The sequence below is a fragment of the Dysidea avara genome, chromosome 14, assembly GCF_963678975.1.
Source record: "Dysidea avara chromosome 14, odDysAvar1.4, whole genome shotgun sequence".
NCBI classification, from domain to species: Eukaryota; Metazoa; Porifera; class Demospongiae; order Dictyoceratida; family Dysideidae; genus Dysidea; species Dysidea avara.
Window position 1 is genome coordinate 12,904,383 of NC_089285.1, and position 24,614 is coordinate 12,928,996.

Here is a 24,614-nt window from a genome sequence, read left to right on the forward strand (position 1 = left end):
TAAGTTCTGATGGAGAAACAAGTACCTGGGACTATGTTTCTGAATAAAGATAGCAAATCTGTTAATTTGGTACTGAAAATCAGTATCTTTCTTGATATCCAGCAGTAGCACCCAGATAATTTCTCTACATCTTTTTCTTGTTCATGTAATTGTAAATGGATTTCTTCTTGGCTTCTCTTTAAAGATGCTATCTGCCTCTGATAATATTCCAAGCAATTTCTCATTTCATCTTTTAGTAAAGCTATCTCTTCCAGTGACCTTTTTGCAGTCCTAAATTTCTGTACGGCTTCACGTTTCACCTCTATTGGGATTGATGTAGCAATTGATGCAAGGCTAGCTGTATAGCTATTCCGATGGATATTAATTGCAGCTTCCCAAATCGTGTGATCCTCCACCGGTAAACCTTCATTAAAAGATCTCAACATCTTCTTAATTTGGTTATTGACTGCACTAACTCGCTTACTTAAACGAGAAGCAATCGCAAGTCTATCTACAGCAAAAATAAATGATATTGTACATAGCTTCAATGGGACACTATGATGTGTGGATAGAATTGAAGGACACAAATCTGTTATATGCATACAAATAAATAATCTTAGCAAAGTAAGGCAACCTATAGCTAGGAATGAAAGCATTAAACTGTATCAGCATATTTTGCCTTTAAGGTAAGTAAAAACCATCTTTCTCTTGCTGCTTGCTCGAGTTTTAATAAAAGACACATTCTGTGCTCAGATGCAACCAAAGCTTTAGCTTCCCGATACTGAGTAGATGATGTAGACCATCTTTGACGGACACCATTTGCTTGTTCTAAACTCTTAAGCTTGTCCTCACACTGTGTAAGGCACTCTAAAAGTTGAGAAGGCGGTACAAACAATGGAGAACTTGGTTCAACAGTACTGATTGAAGTAATAGAAGACCTTTACAAAAGTAGGACACATATTGTAAGAACTAGAGATGAAAGAGCATACGTACTTAATTTCTTCGTGCACATTAATTAGCTTGACATACTTAGCTTGCCATCTCTCAGATAAATTCATAGCTAGAGCACATGCAAGTAATCTGCACATACATACAGTATCTCACAGATATACCACTTGAATCTTGTAAAAGTTGAGATCTCTCCTCCTCTTCCCACCTTTCAACATCAGCCATGGAAAACTGAACTGTGATTTAAAAGTCGGCAAACAAAAATTATATTGAATGCTTAATTGTGAACTTTATACTACACATATCTATTACCTGGTGACATAAGCATCAACTCATTTAAATCTTTGTTAGATTCTTCTTTCAAACTTTATGCACGATGGAACTTCTTACAAATCAACTTACCCGGTTATTTTTAGCATTACAGTGCACATCAAACAAAACATACATAACTATCATACCGATATTGTCTATTCCCTTCTGACCATAATAGAGGATAGCATCACTAAGAACATCAATTCTATGAGATGGTCCCATTTCTTTGGTCATCCGACTAAATGGTCTTAAAAAAGACCACATTCTTTCCATGCCCTCACCATCACTAAGTCCAAAGCCTTCAATAATACGAGGGCTAAATTGGATATAGATATCAGATATTTGTACATAGTTGCTCCCTTCAACTTGACAGAACTTATATTCATCCAAATGGAAGGGGTGACACCATAAGGTTTTGAGGGTACTTCCCAAAAACTTACTCATGAAAATATAGCTAGTTTACTTCAAACAAAAGGCAACAGCACCAGACAAAATACACTGAAAATTTGTAAGCAAAGCACAAAATACAACACATATAAAGGTATACAAAATATAATTTAATAATCATATGGCACCAAAAATATAAGTCCTAACAGCACATATAGTTTGAAAAAGGAAAATGAAACATAGTCAATGGGATCTTATTTCAGATAAATAGTGCATTTCAATTTCAAGAGAAACAAAATGAAGTGAGGGCGGTCTCTTTAGCAGAACAGAACAAAATGAGAACTGTCTGGAAGATAAAGAGCAAAGGTCATTAAATTTAACAGTAATTATATTAATAATGTGTATAAAAGCCTCACTAGTCACAATGCTACTTTAATAATTTATGATACTTGGTCCAAGCCAAATTACCAGTATTTCTGGTCAACTTTAAATAGCGAACTGAAGTGTACCATAAAAAAAGATACAGCATTAACACAATAGGTACAGTAACACATGTATGTAGCTACAAGTAGACAGTTGTTAACGATATTGAGGGGCAAGACTCTGTAAGCTATTAGCGATGTTTTAAAAACATGTTATTAGTATCTCAATAGCGAGAAATATGAGCATATGTGGTTTCCTACATCTTCATTTTTCACTCTGCTCAGGGGTTTCTGCAGCTCTGTGCATTCTGTACAATTTCCTTATAACATTCCTACACTGTCTAACATCATCAGTAGTGTCTCTATCGTTGTCAGCCATGGTTCATATCTTCCATTAACAGAAACTGGTAGCAACACGAGGTACAACAACACAAGGTTTTATACCAATGCACGTGCTAAGTCAGGAAGTCACAGTGGCATTTACGATGACAACAAATAAAAAAGTCCAGTAATCTATCCCGTTTAACTTCATGTACTAAGCAATAACTGACAGTACAAACAAGGAAGTCCAGTAATCTACACCATTAATTTTATTCCATTTTATGTATTATCAAAGCTGCATACTGCAAGTATGCTAAACCAACCAGTACAATTGAGCCCTGGGGTGTACAAAGACTACATGTGGGAGTGAAAAAGTAGGCTCAACTATGGGGTGAACTAGACAGAGGAATGCATAATGGTAGTTTACAAAAGCACACAAATCATCACCTGGCAACTGAGTTTATGACCAAAGCAATGAAAAATAGGAATTGCTAGATGAAACACTGACAATAAGTCATCACGAGAGTTTGCCTGCATCATTGACTTAGAATACAAATATTGTAAATGAATTAATCCAGCAAACCTGAAGGTGCTATTGTAGTGTACAAGACACATCGTACAACAGTTTAATGTCATGGCTTGGAAACAATTGATGCCAACAGTGCATCATGTACACTGCATGACACAAATTCTACAACACATTACTACCTTTCTCCGTGAAATAGATTAAAGAATCTCAATGGAACTTCATGACGGCAAATACTTCCCATAACAGCAGTTTCATCTAATGCTTTGTATCGTTTGCTAGATCGCAACTCATTTCCAGCTAAAAAGTTATTACACAAATCCTACAAACCAAGTAAATGCATATAGCATGATTCGAGAGTCATTCATATACTTGTGAACTTGAGTTGCGTGATTGACTATGAGATGACACAAAAGCATTCACCTCATCCTGAGGTTCAAATACCATTTTTCCACTAAGTGGACCCTGAACACTTTTGCCAGCTGACTTTTTCCGACAAAGGCCAAATATGGCATCTATTGACACTGTCACTGCTCCACTTTCCTACATGTCCAACCAAAATTAAAGAATAAGCGAAAGGTTAAATTTTATTTCATATGTACATAATTCTACAATAATGCACTACACAATCAACACAGATATTTGCAAATGGCATTTGTACCGTAGAACAAGCTGGGCATGAGTGATCTAATGGAGTTACATGTATTCCCTCTAAAGTTTGGAGGCGTCTCCGGAAATGCCTGCAGATCAATACAATACATAATCTTGGATTCTTAAAATAATGCATTGCTTATTAAGGTAAATGCATATGACCATTAACAATTTTCTTTCCCACTGCCCAAAAGAACTCATTTGTAAACAACAAGATATGTGTCCTATTACTATGCTTATAAACACTGTACTGTGTAACTACAAGAATTTCTTCTTTCGATTGCAATCAGCAAAAGTGTACATAATTTTTTTTTACTTTGTAAGTTTGTCTCTACATATTTTTCTTTCTCAGTTTGTAGGAGCTACTTTGGTGAAGGAGTAATAACCAGCCAGTTAATTCTTCAGCCTCCGTGTCATATGATCAGAAACCAGTATATGATTTAACATTCAGGAGCTATCCATCACCAATCAGGGAATAGAAAATAATATTTGCAATTGCCAATTAGCATGCCTCATTCATTTAGTGAAATGTACCATCAAATACAGCTAAGCATGGCTATGTTCTCTCTGATTATATAATTTACTGAATGGTAGCCAAATAGCTGCTGCTACATAATGCCGTACCTACGTTTTTCTTCAGAAATCATATATAGCTATAACTGAATTAAATTAGACTTTTGAATAATGTAAGATTATAAATTTCATCTAACACTTCCTCCAACAATTTAAAAGTGGAAAAACAATACGCAGAATTTATTAATGTACCTGTACTCTTCAAATGAATCAATCAATATACCGGATACAGATTGCATGGCATCTAATAAATTATAAATTACATAGCTAAATCTACTATGTAAACATAATAACACAGCACACTAATTTATGTCCATGTATAAAGTAATTAAGGTAACACTATCTGTGCTGTACTTGCCTAACAGATATGTGGGTCATTCCGTGTCAAATCAACAAGGAATTTAGGGTCACCTCTCAGATTTTGACGAAACTTGGTGTGTTTGTAGTACCTATGGTGCTTACCACTCATGCAAACTTTTAGCTCCATACATTCCATAGTTTCTGATTTATGACCACAAATATTTTGAATATTTCATGAAAAATTGGTCCATCTCTAGTTACAAAGTCAATTGCAACCTTGCACTGTGTAAATATTTGTAAGCACAATTTTCAGTGATGGAAGACTGTTGATTGACCTTTCTAGTGATCCCTAAATTATGGGATATCTACTTAATTATGGTTCAAAAGTACTTCACTGAAAACTTTAATCCCTTATATTTTGAAAAATGCTGCTTGAAATTTTTCGAATTCTTTTGTGAATAATGATTGGGTCATAGTCTATGTTTGATAAAATTTTTGTGGTGGGACCACAATGGGCTCAAGAGATATAATGAATTATGTTGTGGTATGCGGTGGAATTTCTAGTCTATTATTGCTGTATTGGAGTGTACACCTCCAATGACCACTCGCAACAAGGCCATGCCAAGTTTGTCTTACAGAGTGAAGGTGTCTAGGTACATTGCAACTTATATTAGTGACCACCTGTATTGAAAGGCCATCTATGTGCTGCAGTTAAGTTATACTTCTTTAATGTATAGCACCAAAGCATCAACCCTTTCTAGTAAATCCAAAAAATAATGGTCCTAATTATACAGGTTGACTATAAATTACAGATCTGACCACCATGTGTCCATGAACATCATGTAAATGTACCATCTCTTCACAAATACCTTCTTTATTAAGTTGAATACCACTGTAGTGGACTTAGCCATATTTAAGTTGCGTACGTGGCTACATAGATACATAGAACAGAACTCCTCAGAAGGGATACCTGGGTACCTTGATAACCAGGACACCTGTTTATACACTGTACTCCCACTCTAGCGGTGCACATACATTTAGACCAAGATACTTCTGTGGCTTCTGTAATATGAGCACTTTATTATGGTCCTAGGAATGGAGGGGTTTTACTATATGCATGTATTACTTGTGCCTCAATGTGTGAAATTAATTGCTACATTACTTTACATTCATGACCACTTTGAAGATCAAGTCATAAACTCATACACATACTCATATAGGACATGCTGACCACATACTTAACATTTGCCTGTACTGATCTTCAAAGCGCCAACCCAAATTACTTTGAAAAACCATTTTAGTAATTACAGTGCTATAAATCACACATTGAGGTGCAAGCAAGTATTACTAATATAAAAACTCTTGGTACAAGTAATGCATCTACCGTATATAGTGTAACTATTCTATTCCCTGGACCATTGATGAAGTGTTCATTTTTGAGAAACCACAGACTTGTCTTGGGGTCCAAAATGTATGTACAATTATAAAGTAAGATCATGAGGCTATTAAGGTACCCAGGTATCCTTTTTGAGGAGTACCTATGCAGCCATGTACGTAACTTGAATAGTGTAGAGTGGGGATATGTATATGAGTGCACTACGGTGAGATTTTACTTAATAAATAAGGTATAACTGAAGAGATGGTACAACATTAATGTGTTTATGGACGCATGATAATCTCATTTATAGTCAACCTGTCTAATAAGGACCATTTTTGGATTTGCTAGAAAGGGTTGGTGCTTTGGTGCTATACATTAATATCCAATTAAAGTATAACTTAACTGCAGCACATAGATGGTCTTTCAATACAGGTGGTCATTAACACAGGTTGCAATGCACCTAGATACCTTCATTCTGTAAGACAAACTTGGCATGGCCTTGTTGCGAGTGGTTATTGGAGGTGTACACTTCAATACAGCAATAATAGACTGAAAATTCCACCGCATACCACAGCATAATTCATTATATCTCTTGAGCCCATTGTGGTCCCACCACAAAAATTTTATCAAACATAGACTATGATCCAATCATTATTCACGAAAGAATTCGAAAAATTTCATACAGCATTTTTCAATATATAAAGGATTAAAGTTTTCAATGAAGCACTTTTGAACCATAATTAAGTAGATATCCCATAATTTAGGGATCACTAGAAAGGTCTATCAACAGTCTTTCTATCACTGAAAATTGTGTTTAAAAATATTTACACAGTACAAAGTTGCAGTTGATTTTGTAACTAGAGATGGACCAAATTTTCATGAAATATTCAAAATATTTGTGGTCATAAATCAGAAACTATGGAAAGTATGGAGCTAAAACTTTGCGTGAGTGATAAGCACCACAGGTACTACAAACACACCAAGTTTCATCAAAATCCGAGAGGTGACCCTAAATTCCTTGTTGATTTGACACGGAATGACCCATGTGGAATTGTCTAACCACAACGCCTTTGAAGCGGATAGTCCTAAATGCCCCAAATTGTGGTATTGTGCTTAGTGGAGCATGCAAAATACTCATATTCTACAGTGGTATACATTCCTTTTAGTGCAGAAGGCAAACTGGCTCACCTTTTATTTTCCAGTGCACAGAGATACAATAATTACAATTACCTCTTGAGTACAGGGCAGAAAAAAAGCTTACAGACACTGTTTAAGATGCTCCCCATCCAACTATTTTTTTAAAGCTAGTAGTGTTACATTGCAGGTGCTAGAATTCCGCATACACATTCCTTATCACAACAGATGCATTGGCAGAATATGTTGAGAAGTGTACTAATAATGCTACATAACTACTTTAGTATAGTAAGAATTTTATTCAACCCTGTACATGTATCACTACTACATGTACACACTGTACTTACATAGATCCCTGAAAAAAATGTGAGTTAAAAATAATTGCACATTAGTGTAGTAGTGCTCTTTTATACCTATATGAATAAATTTCACATACTTTAATCAGTTTCTTTGTCACCAAATAGGACCATGCTTGTGTAAAGTCCTGTACTGCTACATGGCACTCAAGCAACAGTGCTTCAAGGAGATCCATAAATTCAAATGTAAAGGCTACTTGGGGATAGACAGGAGTTCCAGGCCAGTAATTAAATCCAATCAATTTGAGTGCATCACACTTACAGGAGCAAAATGGAAAATTCAAAACACGTGGAGATCCTGTATGAAGAAATACTTGAGGTTTTTGTGTGAGCAATCATCTTTTGCTGAATTCTTGCCACAAAATTTCTAAAGTAAGCCTGACATTAACATAACAAAATTGTGATATTATTTTGGAAAACCTATACCTTTTGACACAATGGTAAACATTTTTGTAATACTTTAAAATGGTAATACCTCACCAGCCTTGGTAACTATGCAAGTGATATTTTCCCTGAAGATGGAGGCTTTAATGCCCTTTCAGAGCATCTACAGTATAAGGAGCTCCCTGTAGGAGTTCTTGTCATTTTAAATAGGTTTTTTCATGAGTAGCCATTGCTGTATCACAAGTCCTCACAAATGCACTTTGATATGCTCACAGAAACCCGTCTCTAGAAAGCAAACCCGACAAGTATTAAGACAAAGTTAGTGTGAAAATTGATAGCTGCCAGACAGTGTAGCCATCTCGTTCTGGTGTTATCTCAAAACTTGTTTATATGCCAAAAAGGTAGGTTTTCCAAAATCAGGTGTTTGATTTGGAAAATGTAGCATTGCAAAGATCTGCATGCCCAAAATTTGCTAAGTAACATTGAATTGCAATATGGGATACATGCCAGTATTTAAAATAAAAGTTCCATTATTACATATGTGCTACTTAGCTGTTTATTGGTTATATAAATAGCATACTACATACCTTCAACACTAAAACATACAATGCTTCTCCTTGTTATATTCTCACAGCATGGCTTTGGATCAAGCACAATGTCATCAGGCAGTTCAAGTGGCTGAAAATAACCATCCTATTGGTACATTTATATTATAAAGGTAAATTACTAAGCATGTTTCTATATCTACCTCCCAAACATCCACAAAATGGTGAAACAATGAATGTTGGTGCATATCAATAGCACATTGCTTACAGTAAATCATAAGAGGTCCGCACTGATCACATTTCACTATGCCTCTAGATTTATCACATATAGTGCAATCCAATAGTGGTTCACTCATATTCATAATAACTCCATTTAAGGCAACACTTTGGACGATTTGCCATTTTTCAGCTGCTTTTTGCTTCCTCTTTGTGTGAGCTGTTTGCTGCTCTGTATCTGGTTGATCATCATAACATGTGCCTTCATTATTTTCATCTAGTATTTGGTCAGATGAATCATCAGTGTTAAAGTGACACTCTTCAACAAGTGGTGGATCGCTGAAACTTCTAACAGGTGCTTTAATGTGCTTTATTTTACATCTCTTAGCAACACTAACAAGTGTTAGAGGAATACTTTTCCTCTTTATAATAGTATTCCTTGGATTCATTGCTCATACATACATGTATCTAGCTAGATCAACTACATAAATCCCAGCATGTACATGCCAGTACAAAGTTTGGTAAAATGCCACCTAAAATCAACAAAAATAACACAATTATACCAATACCCCATGTTTCTTAGCTACAGGCACCAAAGATATATCTAGGTTTTTAGGCCCTTTCAATTTCAGCATTTGGATGGATGATTACAGCCTCTGATCCATAAGCTGAAAGTAAACAAGGACTAGACAAAATCTCCGGAAAGGGGTGGCTGCTTTAGTTTCAAGCTTATGGAAGTTTTTTATTCTACACTGTATGAGCAAAAAGTGTGTACTAGATTAGAGTTTTACATGATTGTAGTATGAGTAGTTTAGCTGTTAATGCTTCGATTAGCATGCCAAAGTAAAGTAACCACCACATCCACCCCCCCCCCCGATCAGCTCCTGTAACTTTCCTACATTTTCCTATTTTCAACAGGAGCAGCTAGGGTAGGGGAAGCAGGCGACAGTTGGGGTTGTTACTTAAAGAAAAACAACTAGTCCAGATATTATTCCATGTAACTTTAGTTACAGATAAGTTTGTAAAAGTAACCACTAAGAGCTTTAAATTTAATACTGTTATACTCATTACTAAGGAATATAAGAACAAGTGGCTCTACCTTCAGAAGTAACTTATAGTAGCTAAACTAGCAAGGGTTTCCACTGTGAAAAATTAAAGTCAGTATTTCTTTATAATCACTGAGTATGATTTTTAATATGCAAAAGACAAATGTGAACCCACAAGAAACATGGTTCATAGTTACACAATGAAGCTTATAAATTAGTGCTATTGTCAAAAAGTGATGAAATAATAATCGCATGCGATTATTGTTCAAATGGTGGGATGAGCTGTTGTAAGCTACTAATGCTAAGGCTACGCCATTATAAAGACACTCACACAATTTCTGTACATTCCAAAACATGCTTAAGTACCATCAAGAGTTCATAATATATATACTGAGGAGAGTATTCTACTCCCATATACACCTGTAGAAGGGTGTATCATAAAGTGATGATGCAATACTTTTTGTAAAACTAATGATGTCATTAATCAAACATAATATCGATTGTACGTGTGCCTAACAATGTCGCTAGCAACTGAACTAACTCTACTTCCCAGCACTTCTCACTGAACTACAAGCACAGGTTCATGGTGTAGACAAACGAAATGGACGTTTCTTGAAAGTTCATTCGCGAATACAGCAGGTTCTGAGCTTCACTTGTGTGGTAAGGCATTGATTCGTGTGCTTTTATGGCTTCTTGTATGTCACAAACCACAACATCTTGTCGTTACAGCTTCACTTTATGATACACCCTTCTACAGGGGTATATGGGAGTAGGATACTCTCCTCAGTATATATATTATGAACTCTTGGTGCCATTAATTTGTGATTGTTCACAACTACTACTAACAGCTAACACTCACGTGACCACATCTCATCACTTTATGATGAAGCATTAAGCCTTTGTTGCACAACTAGAAACCAATTTTAGTCTTGTTTTTTGTGAACTTGTCTTTGTCTTTTGAATATCAACAATGAGTAGCTATTAGCTACCATGCAAGAAATACTGACTTTTAATTTTCACTTCGAATATTTGCCTCACACTGTTCCACCCATTGAGCTATTTCTGGTATACTCTTTCTTCCACTCTCTTCAGAGCAAAGAGACTGAGAGGAGACCGTGTAGCTTTCAGTGTAGTGTAGTGTTGTACTTGGTTCCACAGTTCCATGTCAAAGTCAGTATAAACTTACTTACCAGGTGGTGACTGCTTTACAAGGGTCGGTGGTTCACTCGGACAGGACCAATGTGGGCGATGATACGTGTACGGATACCTCCGGGACTCGACCGACTAGTTTGATCTTATAATAAGCTAAATATAGGATTAATACGGTAGCAATATATTGCAATATGGTCAGGTTATAACGCAGTAAGAAAACTAATTTTCCAGTTTATATCCTGAAATTTACTGTGAGAAGCGGGTGTGGCGATAGAATTGCGTGTTCTTTCTTTCTTGTTCGTTGGTCCCGAGGCTGGTTCAATATCGTTGGCGAACCAGTGCTGGTTCTCGTGGTGATTTTTTGCTGGTGAGTGTTGGGAGTGTCTCTTGATTAAATTGATTGTGTGGTGGGTGTAATTGAAGTATATGGTGCGACCTTGTACTAGGGCGATGGCTTGTTTAGCCATCTTGATTCGATGTGCCAGTTGGCTCATTCTTGCGCTGTCCAGGGTCTATAACTGGTCTGGTAAGACTACAAAATGTTTCCATTAACTTCAATACAAACGCGTTCGCCGGATCATTGCCTTACCCCTTGGAAAAAGGCGTTCTCTGTAGTGGTGATCACGTTTCAAGATGGCGGCCAGCACCTTATAAAACTATCACAGCAATTTATTTATCCGTACTTTAGCCATGTGGATATCAGTAAACTGGTGTAGCTAAAAGAGAAATTTGTGTATTCCAAGTTCATACAATTTTCTTGTTTCACTGCTTTTATTTTTGCATCCCTACTTGGATTGCTTCCCCTTGTTCTATTAACACTGTATAGACATCTATGGTTAGAGTAAATGTGGTGATATTTATGTTGTTTATTTTGATCTTTGCAGATATGGCAGAATCCACAGTCAGAGCTTCTTCGTCTGAGGCATCAGTACTTCCCCTTAAATATTGTGCATTGCTTCAGGATGAAACAGAACTCCATAGTACACCATTTCCAGTACATGTTAATATTGATGATTTGGATGATATCCGCTTATACAATCTTGGTGAGCTTGCAGCTGAAGTAGAAAGTCCAATACACGGTGACAGCGAAGAATTAGCCAAAGAAATTGTAAAGAAATGCGTTGATCCCAATGACACTCTCTATCGGATTGAAACTGATAAAGCATTGAAATTAAAAGATCGTTCAATCAGTATGCTGCCAGATTGTGCTTTCAAATCTGAGAGAAACCGTGGTGACGTCTTAGTTTTCAAAGATAGTTCAACATTGTTATACATTGAAGTGCATTCTAAAGCTGCATACGTTCCTACTGCTAGGAAAACTGTTCTTCTTCTATTTGGCTTCGTACGGCTACTTAAAGCTTTTGGTGTCAGTGAACCAGAAATCACTGCATTTGTATTCCCCCGTATTGATGTCAAACGTTGCGTTGTCAAAGTAAGCTTAAGATATGATTCCACATCAGTGTCATTTCGCTATTCCATAAAATGCCTTACAAAGGAAGAAGTTTGTTTAAAATTGCTAGAAGCCATAAGGGGTAACCAAGTAGTGTGTCTTAGAGCACATGATAGGCCACTCAGTGACAAATATGCAGTTTATCTGACAACACTGGAGTGCAACAGTCTTTTGGACAATTCTCAACTTTGCAAGTCGAAGTTTGGAATTTTGCTGATGAACAGCTACAAATGTTTGAAGAAACCATTCCTTAGGAGTTCAGTCAATCAATTGGCTAGATTAGTCTCTGGAGTGAGCATTTCACAAGGCATAGTTCCTGCTTACCAAAAAAAGCCTCATATGTTCTATTTATACAATAAAATATGCCACGATCCTTTAACTGATGACGAAGCCAAGGATTGCTGCCTTGAGCTGGTAGAGAAGGTGTACGAAGTCATTTGTGATATACACAAAAATGATATTATGCACTGTGACCTTAGAATGCCTAATATATGCTTTAATGAACAATACATGCCTGTTCTGATAGATCTAGATTTTTGGGAAGTTTTCTCCGTTCGGTCGTGATGTTGACATGACAATGTTTGGTCGCGAGTTGTTGAGATTGTTTCCTCAACAAAATCCAGTCGATGGCTTCATAAAGGAATTTATTGATGGGAATTTTAAAAAATCTCTTCTTCGGAACTCGGTTGTTTCTCGTGGTACAAGAACCTTAGAGGAAGTGATCAACAGTCGTTGACAATTATTTACTTTACTGTCCATTATAATTAGCATGCTTGTTTACTGGTTACATTTGCTGTAAATTGTGAAGTAAAATGCACCACAGACTATGAAAAATATTTGAGGTTACTCTCTGCACTTGCAAACATGGAGCCACTAGAAGGGATTGCAGTAATCAATGCTAAGGGAGCAATTAATGCCACAAATCTTAATTTTGACTCAAAGGATGCAAGTTAGTAAACTTCTTAAATTTGCCTTGGGAGAAGGGTCAAAATTTGTGCACCAATTACTTGGCAAGTATAAGTTGCTTGTGGCTATTTTACCGCCTATTTACATTCTGTATTTTACAATTCCAAGTTTTTACATTAAACTATAATGCCTGTAAGTGGAGGATGAAATAGAGAAGAGAGATAATCTAGGAAATCGGGTGGTTGTGCGAAGTTGCCCAAATCCAGTCGTGGATTTTTCTTTCTCCCTTTTCCACCTTTTCAAACACACATTCTGTAACAACTTTAAACAGGCTGTAGGTAGTCTCGCGTAGCCAGACCCTTTTCTTTCTTATGTGTGGGGGTGGGGAAGAAAAGGGTCGGGTGAACATAGTATAGCATTGTCGTTGGGCTATCCCAAGATTGTAGGGAATCTACTGCGCAGCTTCCGGATTGTTGATTGGCACGAATGACGTAATTTGCTAACATTAGCATCCTGTTACCATAGCTACTACTGAAATATCTATGGTAAAAGGATGCAAATGCAGCAGATCACGTCATTTGCACCCACAAACAATCCAGAAGCTGCACAGTAAAATCCCCACAATCTGGGGATATCCCAACGATGCTATACTATGTTCACCCATAGATTATATAATCTATGGTTCACCAGACCCTTTTCTTTCCCGCCCCCACACAAAAGAAAGAAAAGGGTCTGGCTACGCGAGACTAGGTTGTAGGACCAGGTGTCAGACCTTCAGTACTTAAATCCATTAGGTTCCAAATGGGATACTAGTCACTCTCTATAGAGTTCCTTGGATACACATACATGAAATTGACAAGGAGAAAACATGCTGACCGCCTGGCAGACTCCTGTAAGCATTCGAGCGTTAATCGGATCAGTGGCTGCAGGTTTGAGGCTGCCCAGGTCCAGTCATGGATGTTTTTTCTCCTTTCTCCACCAAAGAGCCGAGAGCATATTAAATGGTCTATCCAGCATTTTTTTGGCTCGATTTTTGTACTGGATATTAGTTCAGTTAACTTATAAGCTATATCCCTGTAGGGCTCACTCTAGGGACCTTCAAAGAGCGTCCTTGTATGTCTCAGTCATCACTCACACTCTAAAACCGGCCGAGCTAAAACATCTCGAGCAGCGGCTTCTTGAATTTCACAGTGTGCTCTGAGAACCAACACTGCCATTAAATTTGCCATCTTGAGTACTAGCTGGGCCACTCAATTAGGATTCGTGAATCGTAAGCCGGTTTCACATCTAAAATACAAGGAGTGCATTATCCAGATTTATTGTATTCAAGATTTTAAGCGGCCTCCGGTCTTGTTGGGACATGGTCGAGAAACGGTAAAGCGGCGCTTCGCGCCGCATTCCTGGTTTTACAATATGCTTTTATTTATTAAGTTCATTTTTGGCACGGATTACCTTCCATAATATATTGCAATATGGTCAGGTTATAACGCAGTAAGAAAACTAATTTTCCAGTTTATATCCTGAAATTTACTGTGAGAAGCGGGTGTGTCTGTTTATTCAGCGGTACGGTTTCCGCGGTACTGATCAGTCTAGAGTCTAGGTGTTATCGTGTTGTTAATATCTACAATCCCCCGCCAATAATTTTAGCTGGTTGATATCTGCCGCTGATTTTTTTCATTGTAAAAATATTTACTGGATACCAGTAGCAATTACTGTAGGGGTGTGTCTAACACAAGTTTTGTCTTAGCTCTAGTCATAATCGACTCATCCTAAAACAGTACAATATTAAAATCAGAGATTGAGTAAATCACCTCTTTTAGTTGGCTCATGTGCCCATACTACTTTCTACCTTTTTTGAATGATGGTGGAAAACAAGAGTACGAGAACAGTATTGGCCACATGTTATGTGAATATCCCGATTATCACTTCATTACTTAAACAACTGTACTCACCCTAAGGTATAACACCATTTTATAAGTTTGTCATGGTCTAGTGGAAGACAGCACAATCTGTACTTTGACTACTCATGAATCTTTGCCCATTGCACACACTGATAGTTACCAAACTACAGTTTTAGGGTTGATGATACACAGTTCATGTCTATAACTTGGGGAGTAGCTTTATACACAACTATAGCATTTGTTTGTATACACAATAGTACAGAAAAATGTTGTGTACTAGTACAGTGTGTCAGTCCAGTAACTCCTGTAAGGTGGTCAACTGTAGTCATTGAGTAGTAGTCATTGAGTATAGAGTTGCTTTCTAAGTGCAAGCCATGTATCAAGTATACTTACTTTTATCTGTAATTCTGTATAGTATACATACATGCAGTGTGTAACTAGTTGTGAAATTCAAGCAACTGTAAGTAATTCTTCCAAGGCTAGAACAATTACCACATTAGTTAAATCTCAAAGTGGTCTCAGGTTATTATTGATAAAGTAGCTACTGAATTGGCGCCACCTTGATGCAGCATATAATGTACTGCTACTCTTTTGTGTTATCAACAGTATGTCTGGTATGACTCCATTGCTGGTGTTAGAGTTATCACATCTTCACTGAGGTGAGTCTGTACGTCTGTGTTGTGGTCTCTGCTACTTGTGCAATGTAGTGTGTGGTGTGTTCACTTGCAAATGTGTATTTGTATAGCATGTGTATTGTGCGTGCATGTGTGCACTTGTTTGTGAGTTCTTATTGGTTCTTTTTGAACATCCAGTGTGTTGGGAGCAGCATCCATAGTGTGGGTATCCCTGATATCCAGGAGACTGAGAAGCCCTGAGGTGTGTAGTGTGTGTATGTGTGTAGTGTGTGTGTAGTGCGTGTAGTGTGTGTGTGTGTATGTGTGTGTAGTGTGTGTGTGTAGTGTGTAGTGTGTGTGTGTGTGTGTGCGCATGCATGCGTGCATGTGTGTATGTGACTGTGCGTGTACATGCCATGTACCCAGGGTATATTTATAATGTATTGTGGATTTTTGAATAGTTGTCATATCTATCTCTATGCATGTATAAAACTTCTCTTTTCTACAGCAGTACACATTTCTTTTATGTTAGGTCCATCCCATTTTCATGATCTCATTGGCTGACATGTTCCTCTCACTCCTCTACATTGTGGGCAGTACTCTGTGGTTGTTTGATGAGCCAACCAAGTCCAGCGGCGATTTCTCTTATATCAATGCATCCTCCATTTCTGTTAATGGTGTCTGCCTCTACCTATCACTGTTCAGTACGGTGAGTATCTGTGAACTGTACCCGGTAGTTAACAGTGACTCGCACAGCTGTGATTTTAATTCCCAATTGTTCATGAAATAGGGTTCATGTACTTTTTTTCATTTACATATTTGGAATACATACACAATGTATACATGCATAACATGTACTACATTGCACATCTGCCTGTCTTGTAACCTGACGAAGCACGTACATTGTAACACTGCTGTCCTGCATGTCTGAACTACGTATCATTCTAATACACAATAACAGTGATCATGTTGTGTTACTTCCAGTGGATGCACTTGGCCAGTACCAATTTGACGGTGTTGTACGCGATATTTGCCTTCCTTGGTCTGAGGAGGATGGTGCTTCATGCACAGGTACGTGGTGGTAGAATTATCATCCATGTTGTCACTATGCTTTGTTCTGTTGTTAACAAAACGTTTCACTTTCAGTTGTATTATATGTACGTGTGTAGAGAATCTTTCCTCCATTATCTAGACACCTGTACAAAAACTAATAAATAACAAAGGTCTTGCGATAAGCTAGTAAATTTGTTCAAAGTTTAGGTAAATGAAACCCGTTTATTTATTCCCCTGTCCATTACTCTAATGAAGCTTTTACAGAGCACACACCAGTTGACATAATACTCCAACAAAACAGTCAAAACAGTCATGTTTGGACAATGTGTGGGTTCTTATAAAGGCAGATCTGTTAAATTAGGGACAAAAGTATTTTTTCAGTACCTTATACAGTGGCCCCTCCATTATCCGGCCATTGATTACCTGAATTTTCTGTTATCTGAACTGTCTAAGTGACTGTTTTATTAGAGTATATTTTACCTAAAGTGTATGTTCTATTAAATATTTTAACTGAGCTCTGTATATAAATGTATGTGCTTCATTTATCCAAACTTTTCCATTGTCCAAACACACTAGGGTCCATTGAGTTCTGATAATGGAGGGACCACTGTAATTAGTTTTAGTATTTCCACTACACGATAAAGTTTAATGTTATAATAAGACATTTGGTAAATGATGGGGTGTGCATTTTCTGATGCCATTTTTGTTTCATTTCCAAGCATATATGTACTGTACATGTGTAGTGTGTAATGTTTGGTTATTGAAGATGGCTGGGTGGGTGATATTTTTACAAAGATTTCCTCTTCCAAGATTTAATTTGCCAAACTTTGTAAACATCATTGCCTCCAGAGATTGGTAAAAATGCTCAAATAACTGAAGCCTGTTTACTCTAATAAAACGCACACTTGTAACCAAAAGATCTTAATTGTATCAAAGATGTCTGGCTGATGACAGAGGTTTCCAATGTCAGTGAAAACTGCTGTCTTGTTGGTTCTCAATACTGACAACAATTAGCTCTAAACTTTGAAGAGCTGAATTCTATATGCAATATCACTGTACATTGACTAGTTGACAATATGTGTCTTGAGTGACAGATTCTGATTGGTCAGTTTTGAAATGTCCCTGTAAACGTATGCCATTCATTGAATCATAAGTATTGTGTCACTTGGGTAACCAACACAATTCACAAGCTTTCCCTGTACAATAATATTATGTAATGTAGACATGGCAACGGTTACCATACCATTTACACATGTAGGGAGTAAGGTACTGGGACTGTACTAAATGGATCACTGTGATCAGTTATGTGATTGCATGGTATGTTATCGACACTATTTTGTTGTCATAGTGATGCATACTACATAACCCCTGACAACAGGACCCACCTATGACAATGTGACCTCAAAAATGAGGTGGTCCTTTAGTGGGGTCATGAAGTCTAATTTGTGCTTTCAGGAATATGCATTTGAGTGCTCCACTGACTGCTCTATTAGGGAGTATCAATTATTTTAAACTCCATGGTTTGAAGTTTCCTGCTAGCATTGTGCCAGCATAGCACTCTAGTCTATTATGCTGGCATACTTTACACTGGCCTAACCATGAAGTACAAGTCCTACTTATAAGACATATCCCTCGGTTGTGTTTAGAATGGTCACTGTAATGATGTGTAGCCCGATGAGCAAACTGGTGATATTATGTACATTGATACATGCTAACCACTGGACTTAAGTGGGAATCTGAAATGTTATCAACCATTATGTAGGGACAATGTTCAATTTACTGGCTGTTAGTGGTTTTCCCTATTGAAATGCATGTACCATTCCATACATCTTGACTGACTAAATTGAGCTTGCTTGAAATTTGTTAGACAATGGCTTAAGATGTGGTACTACTACTACAGCTATCCATTACTGGTAGTACTTACACATGATTTAATTGTATGCATAACTATGCATAATATCATTGTCACTGTGTGTGTGTGTGTGTTGTGTGTGTGTGCGTGCGTGCGTGCGTGCGTGCGTGCGTGCGTGTGTGTGTACTACTGTAATAGAGATGTAACAATATATCCCATATCAGTGATATGTTGAAGCATATTGATACAAAGTCAAGTTGTATTGTGTATCATTGTATTGAGGTATATGGACATCAGAAAAGTACTACATTTTAATGGATGATATTCTCATGAATCAAATTATTGTACATATGTTGTAATTGCCAGATTTTTCAGTGATTTTAATAAGAAAAAGAGGACTCTTCATTTCCAACAAAAATAAATCATTCCACTTTGTATCATGTCACCATATCACAATACAATGGAGACAACATATTATACTGTGTTCTAGTACAATGATTATGTCCATTGTAATACATCCTGGTAGGTTTCAACCTGTAGTAGTGTCAGTACCAGTTTTCTTGGCCACTGTCACTAGTAAAGGTCTTGTCAGTGATGCTGATGAATGTGGATGTTGGTATGTGGTACTTTGACACGCACGCTCTTACGCACACACACACACACACACACACACACACACACACACTACACTACACACACACACTACACTACACTACACACACACACTACACTACACTACACTACACACACATACACACACACACTACACGCACACACCCACACACACTACAAACACACACGCACACACTACACACACACACTACACACACTACAAACACACGCATCATACATGCTATGTACACGTGCATACGCCTCTCTCGCATACTGTCTATGTATCTGTCTATACACTATTGCGTGGTCATAAATAGAGTACTTAATGCCAACACTAGTAATATATACTTTTCTTCATCAGGTGTAAACCCGCAGCTATCAACGTCCTGCCAGTGATGTGGCTACAGAATACAACTGTTAGTTGTACCACATACATACTACACTACCATGCTGTATGACCAGAGCTCAGTACTTATATCTGAACCTCATACAAGCCATACTTGTGTCTTTCACAATGCCACCAGGAGCTTATGATGCTACATAGAGACATTTACAAATTTAATAACATTTTTTGTGTATGTAGATTAGCTCTCCATATGTGGAAAACCTATTCCACTATGCCACTGGAATGTACTGGATTCTGATTGTCAACTTCTCAGTGAGCTTGTTGTTACTACTGGTAGGTACTCTTTGTTGTGGATACGTAGAGTGTTCTACAGCGCAGTGTTACATTTTCAGAAGTGACTATGTATCACATTAGAAGTTTTTTTTCATACAGGTGGCTGAAATGTCTAAGAGATCACTAACTTTTTGTAATGAGACATGTGAAATGTAGTTTATTAGCTGTTTCTGGATTTCAGTTGAAACAAGAACCTGTTAATTAATGGTCATGTTGCACAGTGATTGTTTCAGGTTGACATATAGCAAACTTGAAAATGCTCTCTCTGACCTACTTCTGCTGCTTAGCTAGTATGTGTTATACCCTGTATCCATATAGCTTGTGTTATTCCTTCAGACAGTTTTAATCCCATAGAAACTTATAGATGGTCAGCCAATGGCTAGCTACGACTTCGATTGTCTGTTGTACCATCTCACATGTTAAATAGATTGAGTAATAATGTTGCAACTTAAATATTTCATATATTTATATATTGCAAGTGGTGTATGTGTATAACCCAGCAATCCACTATTGTAGCTGTTCTACGGTTTAGTGATGTGGTATCTGAAGAAGCTGAAGAAGTGTGGAGGTGTGTTATGTAACGAACCATGCTTGTTTAAGTTGTTTAGATAGACAGTTTTGTAGTGATGGATAGTGTATTACATGTATGAAAGTTTTGTTATACACACAGAGCTATTAATCCTGTGCATGGGGTATCATGTATATCTGTACATGTATGATCATACTTGTATGCTGTGGAGTTATCCAAACTAATGTGGGGAGGGTGTATAGAGGTTCTGTGTGGGCCAGTTCAATCATACAAGGTATCAAAGGTTCCATTTATTTACCGTAATTTGATTTATTTTCATGCAAAAAAATTTTGTGATAATGTTCATGCAAAAATATTTCCGTATGATTTCTATTCTATCATAATGAGTATTTTGCAAAATTTTTCATGTAAGAAATTTTCATACAATTTTTACATAAGAGATTGAATTACAGTACTTTTTTGGTATACGCCTATTTTAATAGAATACATCCAAATATTCTAATGTTCATGGATAATTGACATTTGGTTAAGGATGTTCCATTGTATCTAAGAGCTACCAGGATCGGTATATTCATACCAATGCATGCAATTGTATACAACCTCTGCACATACTACCTGTAGTTTATACAATGTTTATTGTTATACAAACAGGAGCACTGCACCGAGAAAGTGACTACCTTTCACCAGAGAAGTCGTTCAAGGCTAAACTAAGGATGTATACATTCTTAGTGATTTTTATATTTACTGGATTAGTCAGTAAGAGATTGCTGTAACTTAGTAAACTGTCATATGGGTCACATGGGTCACATAGTTTCCTGAAAATTGCTTGCATGATTTGTTACTGATCTGTTAGCACTAAAGCTTGCATGATGTTATAGTTGAAAATACTTCATGACAAAGGAGGGGCAGGATATCTTGCTCTCATATACTATTACTTGAATAATCCAACAACTGAATGTGTTACTGTATAATACTCTCAATAGCAGCTTGATGTATTATATTGATATACGTCAAGCGATTAGCCAATAGAATTAGTATTACACTTGTTTGTCAAGGTCCCTTGACAAAAATCTATAATACTAATTTGATTGGCTAGAATAGTGTGGTGTGTTTCTATTAGAAGTAAATGTCCGACTTGACAACTATTGTTACCATAGTGATAAATGCCCCAAGGTATAACACAATATGGTTGCTTAGCAACGGTTGCTAGGTAACCGTTGCTAAGACAAAACTCATTTTGAGACCATAGTAACGGTTGCCAGGCAGCGGTTGCTAAGTGTGATCGGTCTTTTGCAGTGGTTATTTTTGAATTTCTGTTGCCTAGTAACAGTTGCTATGGTTGTCGGATTAATTTGCAATAGGACAGATGGCTGTGGTATTCGGGATTAATAGTTCTCGCATTGTAAACAGGAAGGAAATAGTGCTCGGCTTCGCCTCGCACTATTTTACTCCTTCCTGTTGACAATGCTCGCACTATTAATCCCGAATACCACAGCCATCCATCCTATTACATATACTAATTGTATTAGCATCACATGGGTATTAGCAATCAGGTAGCCATCTGGTGTTATACTGAGTTGAATAATATTACCAATATCATCTAGTTAGTGTCTAATATACATATTGCATATATTTTTTTAGCCTTACATTTGCATTATTTTTCAGAATATCTTGTGTCCATTCTGCACAGCCGTCACAGTTGATGTATTTCATTCACTGTCTAATGCTGACCATGTCACCTTTTAGCTAAGGTCTTGTACAAACATCATATAGTACAGTATAGTAGGGGTGTAGGGGTCATGAAGGTTTGGGTGTTTGTAGCCAAAAATATCACTTAAAACCAGCATTATTTTCCCTTGGCAGTTAGTTACAAGCCCAAAAATGCCCGTGCAGTGATCCCAAACCCTCCAACAAATTTCTGTTATTTTACTATATTTTGACTGATTCCTCTAGCCAAGCAAAGCTTGATGCTACAGACTTGATTTCTTCACTGTTAGATGTTAATTCAGCTCAAGACATGCCTTTTCACCAACTACAGCAGCTGCAGTGCTTTGCCAGCATCATGGGCTTACCTTTGTGTCCCATTTTCTTTCTCCACTGTACTGCATAGGTGATGATTTGCGGTAATACATGATGGCTTCATTGGAGCTGATTATCATGAGAATTGTCCCGATTTCTGTAGTGACTGAAATGATTACAGAGGTACATACTTCTCCACTTATTACGCTGTATAACAGGTAGCACATACCTGCAACTTCACTTACACAAAAGCCATGTCTGTTTCCTTTGATTCAGTATTTGTTGGTTCACCAGTCATAAATTATGGTACAACACAACAATAAATAAACAACAATAAATAAACAAACAAGTACATATAAGGATTTTTTTATTTGAGCAGGGATCATAGAAATAATAGCAGTTATACTAGTGGACTCCAACCCCTAGTTTGGTCATGGCTATACTCGGTATAATATGACTGAAGTAACCAGTATTATAGCAGCAGGTATATATAGGTGACCTCCCTTGTTTCATTACTTTTTATTTATACAATCCCTATACTCAAATGTAAAATTCCTAATTTTTCTTACAGTAAAAACACACAGATGATATTTTAAACTATGCGATTGTATTCACATGCAGTATTGCAATAAATAACTTGATGTAGTAACAAATAGATTTTAAAGAATACAAGCTCTTGCTTTTTTTTTTTTTTTTAGACTTTGTTCTAGCTTGTGATACAGTACGGTTCCTCCATGAAGAAACTAGATACATTGGTGCTAGCATTGATCACACGAAGCACAGAGAATTTACAATACTTCTACTGTTGCAGGTGATTGACATGTTGCACTATTCAAATTAGCATGTTATTATGTGCCATATTACAGTCACTGACAGTTTCACTTTAAGGATTTCTAAATGCCTTAGTGTACGGGTGGACTAGACAGGATTTTGTAGTCGAGCTCAGTTTAAGACACACATACAATTTATCTGAAGTAAGTTGTTAAATCTCTTTGATATTCTGCCTCATTTTGTGATTCGGTAGTCTACAACGTCTAGAGGAGGTGGCTATCAGCCATTACCTGAACATGATGGTAATCAGCACTTTGCTCAGTTCAGTCAAGTAGTGGGCTCATCATCATTTAATAAGACCATTTAGTACATTTGTATGTTGTGTACTATGTATGTTCTTAATATGTACACCATAATAATAATATACCATATATACATATACATATTTGATGTAATAAATAAATAAAGTGTATATAAAGTTGTTATACACACACTGAAGTTGTTAAAAAAAATTAACCATATAGTATTTTCATAGTGCATGAATGACATCATCTAAGTGCTGAAGATTGTTTGGCTGTGAAAGTCACTGACATATAATAGCCACTATTCCACTAGGCACCTGCAAACTGAGAAGGCTTGTGTAGCAGGGAATCAGAAACATCCTTTGAGAATGAGCACTCTTCCATGTGGACTAGACAGTTGACCATCAGTAGAACCATATAACATTACACGAAAATGCCACTCTTGTCAAATATGGGTACATAATGATTTGCAGTCGCAGACCAGATGCATTAACAGCAATACCATAGGGCTGTTTATTTGACCACTGTCAGCACCTGGGATATTGCACTAAGCTTGCTAACATAATTGCTGTGAACATACAAAGATAAGTAATAGCTTTTCTGAGTTGATGACAACACCATAACGAAAAATAATTGCTCAGCTCAACAATGTGGCAAAACTGACCATCACACCAAATTTGTTTATTTGTACTCGGTAACATGTAGTCTATCATTATACAGTGATACCATAATTGTTAAAGCCAAATGCAGTTAAAAATTGTCTGTTTTCAGATCCTATAACTACCACCGAATTTCATGACCAGTTTTTCCATACACAAAGGTTGGTGTAATCGTTCATTGCCCCATATGCCACATCCGTACCAAATCCCAAGGTTGGCTCACCCTAAATTCTACTCTTACCCTTTATTGAAAACAGATTAAGGAAATTATACAGTCTCAAAACTTAATAAAGCATTGCTGCATTCTCTACACAAGCACAATTGCAAATTTCACTACAGCTGACTCCTATAGGTGGTCCATTAACAATCAGTCTCTTTTCCTATAAGTGTTGTTTCAATGAGAGTTCTTGTTGCCTTACGTATAATATAAGTATATATACAGATGTACAGCTACTTCATGTACTGCTTCTTTAATTGCTGTTGTAACTGTTCAAATATTTGTCAAGTTCTTTGTCATCATCATCTGTCTAGCTATATGTTTTACAGAGCTGTATACACTTGACTGTATGCAGGGCTGCCAAGAGAATCCAAGGAAACTTTAGGGAACCTAGGGGCAAATCAAGAATGTGGGGCCGTA

At 37.0% G+C, this 24,614-nt stretch overlaps 4 protein-coding genes across 41 annotated transcripts in view; 2 read left to right on the forward strand and 2 right to left on the reverse strand.

The window, feature by feature from the left end:
* LOC136244714 (uncharacterized) overlaps positions 1-1,216 on the reverse strand; it is a 33,131-nt gene extending 31,915 nt beyond the window's left edge. For 3 of the 36 annotated variants that reach the window (XM_066036266.1, XM_066036257.1, XM_066036285.1), the window contains exon 1: positions 26-1,216. In XM_066036266.1, coding sequence (XP_065892338.1) covers positions 26-635 — 610 coding nt within the window. In that variant the 5' untranslated portion in view covers positions 636-1,216. The remainder of the gene's footprint in view (positions 1-25) is intronic. The other 33 variants (XM_066036265.1, XM_066036284.1, XM_066036274.1 and 30 more) reach the window with 22 other exon arrangements.
* On the reverse strand, positions 1,027-14,294 carry LOC136244718 (uncharacterized). 3 transcript variants are annotated; one of them, XM_066036293.1, is made up of 10 exons: positions 11,220-11,254; positions 10,669-11,162; positions 8,420-8,965; positions 8,259-8,364; positions 4,312-4,363; positions 3,557-3,635; positions 3,268-3,438; positions 3,078-3,217; positions 1,240-1,555; positions 1,027-1,163 (listed from the first exon to the last, which is right to left on the reverse strand). In XM_066036293.1, exons 3-9 carry the CDS (start codon positions 8,879-8,881, stop codon positions 1,321-1,323), a joined length of 1,245 nt encoding a protein of 414 aa, XP_065892365.1. In that variant the 5' UTR covers positions 8,882-8,965; positions 10,669-11,162; positions 11,220-11,254; the 3' UTR covers positions 1,027-1,163; positions 1,240-1,320. The 3 variants fall into 3 exon arrangements, with proteins under 3 accessions (XP_065892365.1, XP_065892366.1, XP_065892364.1); XM_066036294.1 differs by lacking the exons at positions 10,669-11,162; positions 11,220-11,254 and adding an exon at positions 14,122-14,294; XM_066036292.1 differs by having other exon boundaries at positions 10,669-11,281.
* Positions 7,638-23,457, forward strand: LOC136244720 (uncharacterized). The gene is made up of 14 exons (XM_066036296.1): positions 7,638-7,659; positions 15,494-15,546; positions 15,700-15,763; positions 16,034-16,210; positions 16,486-16,572; positions 17,813-17,871; positions 18,933-19,022; positions 19,380-19,434; positions 19,602-19,697; positions 20,214-20,265; positions 20,878-20,982; positions 22,944-23,056; positions 23,112-23,219; positions 23,270-23,457. Exons 4-13 carry the CDS (start codon positions 16,049-16,051, stop codon positions 23,130-23,132), a joined length of 840 nt encoding a protein of 279 aa, XP_065892368.1. The 5' UTR covers positions 7,638-7,659; positions 15,494-15,546; positions 15,700-15,763; positions 16,034-16,048; the 3' UTR covers positions 23,133-23,219; positions 23,270-23,457.
* LOC136244719 (uncharacterized) lies at positions 10,763-13,301 on the forward strand. Its single transcript, XM_066036295.1, has 2 exons — positions 10,763-10,997; positions 11,515-13,301. The coding sequence occupies exon 2, from the start codon at positions 11,517-11,519 to the stop codon at positions 12,642-12,644; it is 1,128 nt and encodes a 375-aa protein (XP_065892367.1). The 5' UTR covers positions 10,763-10,997; positions 11,515-11,516; the 3' UTR covers positions 12,645-13,301.
* Positions 23,458-24,614: the final 1,157 nt, after the last annotated feature.